At 51.1% G+C, this 12,179-nt stretch overlaps 1 protein-coding gene across 5 annotated transcripts in view; it reads right to left on the bottom strand.

Annotated features, from left to right (window-relative positions):
- Positions 1-12,179, bottom strand: part of PGS1 (phosphatidylglycerophosphate synthase 1) — a 64,716-nt gene that overhangs the window by 27,095 nt on the left and 25,442 nt on the right. For 4 of the 5 annotated variants that reach the window (XM_069482932.1, XM_069482931.1, XM_069482933.1 and 1 more), the window contains exons 2-7: positions 10,836-11,025; positions 7,282-7,359; positions 5,637-5,736; positions 4,557-4,746; positions 3,692-3,870; positions 405-926 (exon numbers count right to left, since the gene is read on the bottom strand). In XM_069482932.1, the coding sequence (XP_069339033.1) occupies positions 405-926; positions 3,692-3,870; positions 4,557-4,746; positions 5,637-5,736; positions 7,282-7,359; positions 10,836-11,025 (1,259 nt within the window). The remainder of the gene's footprint in view (positions 1-404; positions 927-3,691; positions 3,871-4,556; positions 4,747-5,636; positions 5,737-7,281; positions 7,360-10,835; positions 11,026-12,179) is intronic. The other variant, XR_011234911.1, reaches the window with a different exon arrangement.

Below are 12,179 nucleotides of genomic sequence, written 5' to 3'. Positions count from 1 at the left end.
TTTAAAAAATTTATTTTACTATATTGCCCAAGCTGGTCTCCAACTATCCTCCCACCTCAGCCTCCCAAGTAGCTGGGATTACAGGCGCTACCACCTCCATATTCGGCCCATGTACCACATTTTTTAAAACAGCCACCAAAATGATTGACTTTATAAGTTCTTGATGCATACAAGGGAGTGAGCTTATACAACTGAAATTCACTTAAATAGGACAGCTCTCATCTCCCAGGACATGGGACAGCTGTGACATGCCTGCAAGGGCTATCATGAGGACAGAAAGGGTGAAGTGGCAGGGCTCTACCAGGCAGGTGCTGCAAATAAACCAGGAGTGTGGTACCGCCCTAACCCCCCCGCCGTAGGCCGTCCCCCGAGTTGGAGCAGCCCTCTGGCCAGCCACTGCGCACCTTTGGCATGAAAGGTCCAGCCCCTCCGCCAGTACTCCTGCAGCTGGACCCGCTCCTGCTGCCCCAGGCTGCACACCTCGCTGTAGAACTGCCGCTCGATGTGCACGTATGCCGCCGGGATGGCACCAGCCACCCCCTTGGCCCCGAAGAAGCCATTCACCTCTGGTGAGGCCAGCAGGATCTGGTACTCGGCCCTCGTGCCCAAGACCAAGTCCATGTAGGCCTGGGTCAGATTGAAGTAGCCAGTGGTGAGGAAGACTTTAGCGCCTCGTTCGGCCTCAGTCAGCAGGGTCTCGGTGACAATCTCGTCAATTTGGATCTCGAAGGTATTCATCTGAATCAGTGGATAAATCCAGGTGTCAGGGGCTGGTCTCCGATCGCCGGCAGCCACTGCATCCTCCTGGGTCAAGAGGGAGTCACTGTGGAAAGTCTGGGCATGCAGCATCTGCTGGCGGGTCCTGGCCGAGTTGATCACATCCATAACCCTCTTATTGGCTGCCTTGCAATACGCAGCCCGGTCACCTAGAGGAAGACACGAGAAAGAGGAGTGATGGGAAGAGAAATGGACTCTGCCCGGCTCAGAGGACACAGCACGTGACAGGCAAGCGCAGATGCTACAACTGATCGTTTACTGAGCACATGTTGAGTGAGCACAGGCACAAAGCCCTGAGCAAGGCTCCTCTGCACGTACAGCTGCCCAAGACAAGGACCTTGTCCACCAGAGCCTACACTCAGGTGGAAGTGAAAGGCACGCCCACACACAATTCCAATTACAAGAAAGCTCACAATCAGGTAAGATAGGCCGGGTGCAGTGGCTCACACCTGTAATCCCAGCACTTTGGGGGCTGAGGTGAGAGGATTGCTTAAGGCCTAGAGTTTTAGAACAGCCTGGGCAACACAGCAAGACCTCATCTCTACAAAAAAAAAAAATTTAAATTTAGCCGGACATGTAGCACACCTGTAAGTCCCAGCTGCTCAGGAGGCTGAGATGGGAGGATCACTTGAGCCCAGGAGTTCGAGGCTACAATGAGCTATGATTGCACTACTGTACTCCAGCCTGGGCAACAGAGCGAGACCCTGCCTCTAAAAAAAAACAAAAAACAAAAAAAAAGCAGGCAAGACAAATTTAGGGTGATAGAAATCAGGACAGTGGTCACCCTGGGGCGGTAATGCCTGGGAGGGGACGCAAGCGGGGCTGATCCACTATGAACAGGTACAGAACTGTACACTGGTGACTGGTGTTCAGCGTACCTGTTACACTTCAAAAGAAAGCTTATTTAAACACAGACGTGTAAGCATAACCCCCCAAAAGGAGCAAGCGTATGCCAGACAGGCATACAGAGAAAGCCTTAGCCTAAGTACAGTCACAGAAAGCTTCCCACGGGCGGTGACAGCACACGAGGCCTCTGAGGGCAGAAGGACAGCAGGCAGCTCCAGGCCCTACGTGGGTGCCCTTCGCCTTCAGACAAGACCCTGGTGACAGGTGGCCATCCAGACATACTAAAGGGAAAGATGCTATTACCACACAAGAAAAGATGGAAAATTAATGAGCTAAGCATCCAACTCAAGAAGTCAGGAGAAAAAAACAATAGGATGAAACTAAACATACAATATAAAGAAGGAAATAATAAAAACAGAAATTAATGGAACGAAAACAACACAAAAATAACAAATATCGACACTGTCAAAAGTTGATTCTCAGAAAAGACTGATGAAAGAGCAAGCCTTTGGCAAGGCTGATCAGGAATAAAAGCAAAACAGGGAAGCTGTGCTGTCCTGGGTCGCCCTTCCTCGCTCACACGGTCTGAGCTGACAGCAGAAACAGACACTCGGGTGCCTCTCAGGGCTGGGCTATGGAACCAAAGAAAAGGACCAGTCTGCACAGGAACCCATCCTTGTGACGCCAGCAGCTGCTAGGGGAAGGAGGCAGCCACACGCTCTGTGCTGGCCACAGCTGTGGGAAGAAGGAACGCCAGGGCCAGGAGCACCCCTGCACCTCTCCACGTGCTCACGCTGCTCTCCGCTGCATGCCGCACCCTGACTCCTGCCCTGAGCACCCTCTCATCCTTCCCTGAGCGTGGACCCACTTCCCCTCACGTTCATGCCTGGCACGTTACATCAGACAGGGGTCTGCAAATGTTTTCTTTAAGGGTCAGATAATAAATATTTTAGGCTTTGTGAGCCAAATGACAAAATTCAGGATAATATGTACGTCCATGGCTGGGCGCGGTGGCTCACACCTGTAATCCTAGCACTCTGGGAGGCTGAGGCAGGCAGATCGTTTGAGCTCAGGAGTTCGAGACCAGCCTGAGCAAGAGTGAGACCCCTGTCTCTACTAAAAATAGAAAGAAATTATATGGACAACTAAAAATACATACAGAAAAAAATTAGCTGGGCATGGGGGCGCATGCATGTAGTCCCAGCTACTCAGGAGGCTGAGGCAGGAGGATCACTCGAGCCCAGGAGTTTGAGGTTGCTGTGAGCTAAGCTGAAGCCCGGCAACAGAGTGAGACTCTGTCTCAAAAAAAAAAAAAAAAAAAAATGTATGTCCATATATGAGAGAAAACAGATATCCATAAGTTTTTTTATTGATTAAAAAACAGGCAAGTCAGATCACAGCCTGGCTCAGTAGCCCGCAGCTCCCCGGCACAGGGGTGGGGCTTCCACCAGGCAGCCCCACATAGACGCCTCCCTTCTAGGTCCGCAGGATGCAGGGAGCTCTTCTCACATGGTCCAAGTTTAACCCCCCTTCCCCAAGTTGTGGGCACTGTTGCCAATTCAGCAGTAGCCCTTTAAGGGGCCACGGGGAAGCCACAGCCACAGGAATCACAGGAATGCAAATGGCCCAGAATGCTCACGCCAGGACTTGCCTGTTTCCAGCGAGCAGAGCTGAGAGCTCTCCCATTTCACTTTCCAGGCAGGAGGCCACAGGCCTCAAGGGAGCTGAAAGCCACAGGGCCCGTGTGATAGGAGGTTTGGAGGAACTGGCCCAAGGAGGACAGTGGTGGGGCAGGCAGCTTCCTGTAAGTCAAGGCAGGCTCCTGGCTCGCTCGCCCCGGCACTCAGGCCCTGAGCCCACACGCCCACCTTCCCAGGCTGGCTCCCTCACCGCAGAGCATGACTGATGGTCAGTGAGTCACATCTGTCTGGCTTCGAGGACAAAAGCAGAATGAGGCACTGCCACACAAGTCTCCTGTGCCTGTGGCAAGGCCACCCAGGTGTGCTCTCCTGGGCCCTCACCCCATCCCACCCACAACTGCAGGAGGGAGGCAGCAACAGGCCCCTACCTTTGTACGGATGCACCATCCCGTCCACCACCTGCACTGTGTCATCCCCCTGCAGCTGCAGGGACACGTCCCCCACCGCGTCCACCAGCTCTGTGAAAAAGTCAGCAATCTCCGCACAGTCCTGCAAGAACACGTAGCGGTCCTGGCGGTTGGTGAAGTAGGAGTCACTCAGGTTTGCGCTACAGGGAGGGAAAAGCAGGTGAGGACTCAGGCAAGGGTGTAGCAGCGTGTCCTACTGACTCAGGCCTCAGGTGAACTAGCAGGGGAGTGACAAACTCAGGTCAGGATGCAATTAACAAAGAGCTCCTGAGCAATGACCACGTCACGAGACAAGGCAAGAGTGGCACTAAGGTGACACAGGAAAGTGGACCACAAGGCTCCTCCCCTCACAGAGCTGACAGTCTAGCTGAGAAGAGGAGATGCAGACACCAAGCCAACTAACCACACGTGGCTATCAGTGCCCGTGCTTTAGAAGCAAAAGGACCTCCATTTCCATCCTGGCTCTGACTCCTGCTTATTTTTCTGGCTGTGACAAAGTTATTCGTCTCTCTGCTCTGGTTTTGCATGTATAGCATGAGGGAAATACTACATAGCGTCACTGTGAGAATTACGTGAGATGGTGCATGTGAGTGGCCAGCACACAGTCAGTGCCCAGAATACGGTGACTGTCTTCCTATCAGCCCTGTGGGCTTCTAGCTTTCACGGCAGATGCAGCGCCGTGGGCAACGCCCGGACAGCACGGCAACCAGACACACAAGCGGGTTCTCCAAGGTTGACAGGGAAGGATTTTCCTCTCTCCTTATTCCGCTGACTTCCACGCCAGAGAGCACTAGGCAGAATCACCAACAGAGGGGAGCAAGCTCACCCGCTCAAGATGACGCTGTTGTCGAAGAGGTACACCTTAATGTGCTGGAGGCCAATGGTCTCGTTGAGGCGCTCAGGGATAAGGAGCCGGAGAAGTCCACGGAGGTTTGGCGTGTGAAAAAGGGACACTCGGACCTGTTCTGGAAACCTCTGCAAGAGTGGGAGCAGCATTGTGCGAGAGTTCTTCCTGCCTGAATAGTTGGGAACAGAGGAAACAGACAGGTGATTCGCACCAGGAAAGACGTCCTGCCTGCCAGTGGGGAATGGCACTGCCCTCTACTCACACTGCCCACCGGCATCGGTCCCACCAACTGGTGCCATTTCTAGCCAGGGGGCCTCTAGATCAACTTCTTACCTGGCTGCTGACCCCGCTCGGGGCAGGGAGTGCTCAGCGCAGCAGACACCTGCTGTTTTTGCCACCCAGCACCCATTCAGCCTCCTTCCCATAACCGTACCCAACTTCCTCCTGGGGGTACCACCCCAGCCCCACTCTCGGCATTTCTGCTCCGGGTGAAGATGACTCTACCCACCCTGACCCCTCACTCTCAGCTCCACAGAACACAGGCCTGGGCGCAGCCATTCAGCACACTCCAAGCCCCTGGCAACCGCCGTTGATTCAGTGCTGGGCACACAGCCATGGCAGGCCACTCAGGAGCTTTGGCCTGACTCTCAGGGAAACAGACTCTCTTCCTATGGACAAGAGGTCATGAGGATACAGGCCTCAGCCACCAGAGGCCACCACACAGAGCCTGACAATAAAGCCAGCCCAAAAGCAGCAGGACCAGGAGATGGATCCTGGTGACATATGCAAACATCAAATCACAACCCACCCAAAGCAGGCCAGTCACAAGAGTCAAAAAAAAGTCTCTTTCTCTCTTTTTTGCCTAAGTAGTTTTAGCTGGGCTTTCCGTCACTTGCTGCAAAAGGAAGCCTGACTCAGATAATCAGGCAGTCCTGGGCGGGCCAACACCATCCTCAAATAGCCTTGTCTCTGCCTGAGCTCAGGGAGGTGGCCGTGCAACTCCTCAGACTGAGGATCTGAGAGAGGAAGAGCAAGGGGACTGGTGCGCATACCACCTACCTCTGGAGCCCCGTGTGAAGTCCAAGAGAATGGAGACCTTGAGGTCTGAAGGAAACTTTGCTTGGACTGACTTTTCTAGAGTACTTTCCAGGCAATCCACCTAGCAAGAAAAGAACCCGAGAGAAGTGTAAAAGCCAAAAAGACGTTTGTATATTTAAAAAGAAAACAAATCAACTTGTCAGCTAACGTCCTCAACATCCCCTCTGAACACAGGTTTGCACCACCAGCACGCAGACACCAACCCCTCGAAAGCTCTCCATCTGAGACAGCCTGTGCCCCCAGGAAGAGAAAGGGGGTCTTTGTGGCAGGGGCGTGCTGCCCGAGCAGGCTGGACGTTGCCACTCTTGGAAACGCTAGCTAAGACACCAGCTCCCACACACATTTCAACACAGATAATGCTCACAGACACACAACAGACAGTGCCCTCCTCCTGGAGAGCACTCAGTACATATTTGCTGAATGAATGCATCCAAGACACAACCTGCCCACTGGCCATTCTCCATGCATTGGACATTACATTCTTCTCCCACAAGAACGAACAAGCTTCCCAAACTTGCGGCTAAGGCTGTGTCCTGAAAATAGAGGGAGAGGCTGAGGCAGAGGAGAGAGAGGAAGCGTATATGCTAACCGTCCTTCCCCTTCCTCCTCCACACTCCAATCCCTCCAGCTCCCACCTCGGAGTTTCTGAACAAGGATGGGCCAAGTAACAACATTTACTATGGGCAATGGGCCCGTTTTACTACCTCTGAGCAGAAGGCAACCCCAGGAGACCAAATCAAAGTAATGATGTCACTTACACATTCACTTCAACTCAATTTTAGGTTCTGCTGGAGCACCAGAACCTGCACGGGCCCATACCACAAGCAGCAACCCTCATACAAACCTGGTGATTTCTGCCTCCTTCCCCCTCCTGCCCATCTCACTGTGAATGACAAGTGTGGCACGACAGCAAGTCTAGGTAGAACAAGGCTGGCTGCAGACCTGGCACCTGATGCCAGCTATTGGCAAAACCAGCCAGCCTGACCAGTGCCCAGGTCTGTTTGTCTAAGTACAGGGTCAGAAAACCTCTTGTAAAAAAGGCCAGATAGTAAATATTTTGGGCTCTACAGGCCAGATGGTCTGCTACAACTACTCAGTTCTGCTGTTGTAGCATGAGAACAGCCAAAGGATAACACACAAATGAATAACCGCGGCTGTGTTCCAACAAAGCTTTATGAAAACAGAAATTTGAATTTCACATATTTTTCACAAATCACAAAATATTCTTTTTCTTTTGTTTTTTTCCCCCAATCATTTGGAAATGTAAAAAGCACTCTTAGCTCACAGGCCATAAGGAGCAGGTGGCTGGCCAGACTGGACCAGTGGGCCGCAGTCTGCCAAGCCCTGCACTGGTAGACAGAGCAGCCTAGAGCGCCCCACACGGGGTGAGGACGCTGGTCAGTAAGGCCAGAGGTCCAGATTAGGCCTCCTCCCACCTTCCTCCCTGGGCCCTCCTGACATGCCCATATCTGAGGCAACAAAAAGAGCTGGCTCTGAGACGGAGGCCACGGAAAGACAGCTCCGCACCAACCCCACAGTCTACGAGTGGGGACGCATTAGGGCCAATTCACTGTTGCTGCCAGGACCACCTCCCCATAAACCTTACCAGTTCCTGTTCCAAAGGACCTGTCCCCAGGTAGAGGGATGCCATCACGACCCGCCTCTTGGCCACTTTTATCTGTCCCTGAAAGAGGAGAAAAATTCAAAATTCACATTCATCATTTTCATAGTTCACTAAAAAAATACAGCCCTTTGACCTTGGAGGCAAATCACACTCCAAGCTAAACTATCCTATGTCTCCACCAATTAATATTTAAAGCAAGCCCAAAACGTGTACAGTAACCTACCAAATAAGATCCACAACCCTAATTTAAAGCACTCAGCTTACAAAGTATAGTCTTAGCCTACTACAAAATGCAATGCAGCTATGAAACAGAACGAAGAAGATCTTTGCACGCTGACGTGAATGTGCACAATGGATTGCTAAGAGACAGAAGGAAATTACTCACAGAATGCAACCCAGGCTCCCACCTATTTACAGCTGTGCATGTGTCTGCACATGCATCTGCAGGAACATGGAGAATACATGCCAGACTGTGGCGAGGTGCCCCAGGGAGTGGAGCTTGAAGGAGGCATGGATGCAAACCTGTACTGTACTTTCTACCCACCTGCATGGTTTCAGTTGTTTGTAACGAGCATGTACCACTTTTGAAATATAGACAGACAGGTACAGAGACACACAAACAGAACATACTAACACCCAAAGGTGACAAATCGAATCAGTCCTAATAGCCAGGGTCCTCTCCTTAGATCTTGCTCCAGCCCAGGAGAACATGACTCCATCTCCAAAGCTCTAAGCAGCCCCGCCCCAGAGATGGTAGCAAGGGCAGAAAGAATGGCAATGCTACCAGATACACAGGAGAGCAAGGTGAGAGGGAGGGAGACAGCACGGCATCTACCTGCTTCCCTATAGAAGGGGTGTCACAGCCCAGCCTGAATCGTCAACACAAGAAGAGGGGCATCCAAACACATGAACACACCACTGGGAAAAGCTTATGAACACGGAAAAAACAAAACAAATTTCCAAGGTTGCTATTTCCTTTGTTTTGTTACAAATTAGATGCTTATGGGGTGATGATTATGAAGAAAGAGAAATAAAAAAGGTATAAGGGGCCAGACACGGTGGCTCACACCTGTAATCCTAGCACTCACGGGAGGCCAAAGTGGGAGGATCTCTTGAGCTCAGAAGTTTGAGACCAGCCTTAGCAAAAGCGAGACTCTGTTTCTACTAAAAAACAGAAACATTAGCCAGGCATCGTGGCATGCAACTAGTCCCAACTACTCAGGAGGCTGACACGGGAGGATTGCTTGAGCCCAGGAGTTTGAGGTTGCAGTGAGCTATGATGACGCCACTCTACCCAGGGCGACAGAGCGATACTATCTCAAAAATAAATAAATAAGGTATAAGGCAACTTAGTCCAGGCAACCAAAACATGTTCATTTGCTGTAGGACACTATGTCCTACAGGACAACCATGGCTGTAACGAAGGCATGAGGACCAGGCAGGAACCAGTGCTGCCCTCTCCTCTTGCTGTCTGTCCCGGGAAGGCATGCTACTCAATGTGATACCAGCCAGGAGAATCCATCCACGATTCAGCCCAGAAGGCAGAAAAGAGAAGCCTTGACTTCTTCCCAGCCTGCTGGGCCAAGCCCCTCTCCCCCCTTCTTGGCCACTTAAGGCCCACCCACCCCAGGCAGGTGCACAGTGTGGCCCAGCCTCCTGGCCAGAGGACCACCATGTGGAGATACAGTCCTTCACCCAGAGTTGATTAGGACACTAAGAAAAACTGCCTTTGAAAAACCTGTTTCTGGCCGGGCGTGGTGGCTCACGCCTGTAATCCTAGCACTCTGGGAGGCCGAGGCGGGTGGATCGCTGGAGGTCAGGAGTTCGAGACTAGCCTGAGCAAGAGCGAGACCCCGTCTCTACTAAAAATAGAAAGAAATTATATGGACAACTAAAAATATATATAGAAAAAATGAGCCGGGCATGGTGGCGCATGCCTGTAGTCCCAGCTACTCGGGAGGCTGAGGCAGAAGGATTGCTTGAGCCCAGGAGTTTGAGGTTGCTGTGAGCTAGGCTGACGCCATGGCACTCACTCTAGCCCGGGCAACAGAGCAAGACTCTGTCTCAAAAAAAAAAAAAAGAAAAACCTGTTTCTTTAAGCCAAGGAGAGAACCAAGTAGGAGCAAAGAGCAAACCCTTGCAGCATCAGTCTACACAAACAAGGATGCACAGGACAGACAAGCAGTGTGGGGAGGCGGGTGGGGTGGAGAACAAAAGGACACGCCCATGTGCACACACACCACACACAGATGCATTCTAGAACGAGCCAGCCAGAAATTAAGCTAAGTGTGGATCAACAGAACAAGAGGGCAAAGAAGAGAAGATGGGCAGGCACTCAAAAGAATGAGGTCATTTTTTCTGCACAAAGATGAATCTCTACCTATATCTTCTATTACCTCCCAGCATTCTGCCTGCCCAGCCTCAACAGACCTTCATTCTAACATCATTGCTAATGTGAACTCAGAGAGTTCATGTTGTTAAAAATTAATTAGTGTTGAATTACTTCATTCCAATTAGCAATTTAACCAGAATAACTAGACGTGGCATGTAAACCTGAGTAACATGTTGACATGAGCCCCCAAATGCAAAGTTTACATCATTACCAGGAGAGGGAAGGCACACACTTGAGATAGTCCCATACAGAACCAGGACTACAACTCCTCAAACCAGGACGTCCAGGTTCCCAGTTATCTTTTTTTTTTTTTTTTTTTTTTTGAGACAGAGTCTCACTCTGTTGCCCAGGCTAGAGTGAGTGCCGTGGCGTCAGCCTAGCTCACAGCAACCTCAAACTCCTGAGCTCAAGGGATCCTCCTGTCTCAGCCTCCCGAGTAGCTGGGACTACAGGCATGTGCCACCATGCCCGGCTAATTTTTTCTATATATTTTTAGCTGTCTATATAATTTCTTTCTATTTTTAGTAGAGATGGGGTCTCGCTCTTGCTCAGGCTGGTCTCGAACTCCTGAGCTCAAACGATCCGCCCACCTCGGCCTCCCAGAGTACTGGGATTACAGGCGTGAGCCACCGCGCCCGGCCTCCAGTTATCTTTAAATGCCTCTTCATACATATCAAATCCCACCTGTAGATCTTCACATCCTGGATATTACATCTAAGATGACACTACTGTGTTTGGAGACGTTTCCAGGAGCAGGGGTCCAAGATGTGGACTAGATAGGGGCTCGTTTCTCCCCCATCACATTCACCAGGGACGTTCCCATGTGGCCCACATGTCCTCACTAACCTCCCTTCTAGTGACCCACAACTTCAACACACAACAAAGGGAATCGATGTGTCCACAAGAACCAAAGTCTATGCCTCTGTCCTCACTGTTCCCTTCTCTGAGACGCTGGCACCACAGGTAAGCTTCTGACTGTGGCTCAATGCCACCATCTGCGACACTGAAACCTAACAGGTAGAACCCAAGGGGAATAAGCTGAGCAGCATCCAAAGCTGCCAGAACAGAAGGCATTCAGGACTCACCAATCCGATCCCCAAAACCTCTAACTCAGACTTCTTCCCTTTAGACACAACTTACTTACCTTCATGAGCTCGAAAAACTCCGCTGGGGAAGAAAGCACCCTGACGTGAGAACTGGAGACTCCGAACTCTGGAACCAGGTTTCTGATCCACTGGAACCTGTGCACACCCTCTGGACACAGGCAGCAAGGTGGGGAGGTGACCTGGGGAACAGCTGGAGACAGCAAGGGAGCCAACAGCAGCCATGGTGACCTGGTTAAAGAAACATGCAAATGGGTTATATTTCTCAAATACTTCTGCAGACGCCTCTCTCAGGTCCGGGGTGGGGGAGGGGGATTGGAGGTGAGTTGGTTTTTTGGGCTACTTTCTGATTTTCTAAAGGGAGCCCAAGTCAAGCTCTGCAAAAGGGTTTTTCCTTCAGCCCTCCTTCCTCATACTGGCCTTCTAGCTGAACAACTCAAGAAGTATAAATGTCTATGGATAAACTCCAAACCTTTAAGTTGATTCCAAACAACTCAGGGACCAAATTTAGAGCAGCCACAAGTCAACTCACAAAAGCCACCACATGGTTAACACTGCCACCTCCTCACAAATCCAACTCAAAAACATTTGTGTGAAGACAGCATTGAAAGATACCCACAGAAAAAACAGCTGGGCATGGTAGCACCTGTAGTCCCGCTACTTGGGAGGCTGAGGCAGGAGGATCATTTGAGCCCACGAGTTTGAGGTTGCTGTGAGCTACGATGATACCATGGCACTCCAACCTGGGTGACAGAGTGAGATAGACAAACAGAAAGAAAAGAAAGGAAAGAAGGCAAAAAAGGAAGGAAGGGAGGAACCAACTGGAACAGGGTAAGTCTGGTAGAAGTCTGACAATCACAACCCAGACCCCTAGTTGTATGATTCATGGGATAAACAGGGTTTCTATTCAAAGAAGGACCCAGAAAAATAATTTTCTCTCTTTAAAACTCAGATTTGGAGAGAAAAGCCAGAGCAGGAACAGGCTGGAGAAAAGGAGCTCATCTCCAGAGAGAGGACGAGAAGTGCCCCTTTACCATCAGATACATCCTTCTTGGGGGCCGCACCCCGTCTCTGACTGGCACTAGCTTGACCACACAAAGCTCAGCCCTGGTAGAGTCCGCACTCCACTGAGGCTGAGCCTGGAGGAGATGAGGCTCTGCCCACGAGCCACGTCTCTGCTGCCGGGTGACCGAGACACCTGCGGGGCAGGGGCCCAAGGGACTGCACACCCAGAGCCCATGCAGACCCGACCCGATTTTGAATTCCAGTCCTGCAAACAGCAGCAGGAAAATCCTCTTCGATGCATAACGTTAAGAGGGACTCTGAGAAGATGCTGAAACACCCCATAGCCTGAATGGCCACAAATTCCAGGAAGATGATTTCAC

This window comes from Eulemur rufifrons, chromosome 9 (genome assembly GCF_041146395.1).
Source record: "Eulemur rufifrons isolate Redbay chromosome 9, OSU_ERuf_1, whole genome shotgun sequence".
In the NCBI taxonomy this organism is placed as follows: Eukaryota; Metazoa; Chordata; class Mammalia; order Primates; family Lemuridae; genus Eulemur; species Eulemur rufifrons.
This window is presented reverse-complemented; position numbering and strand designations above follow the sequence as displayed.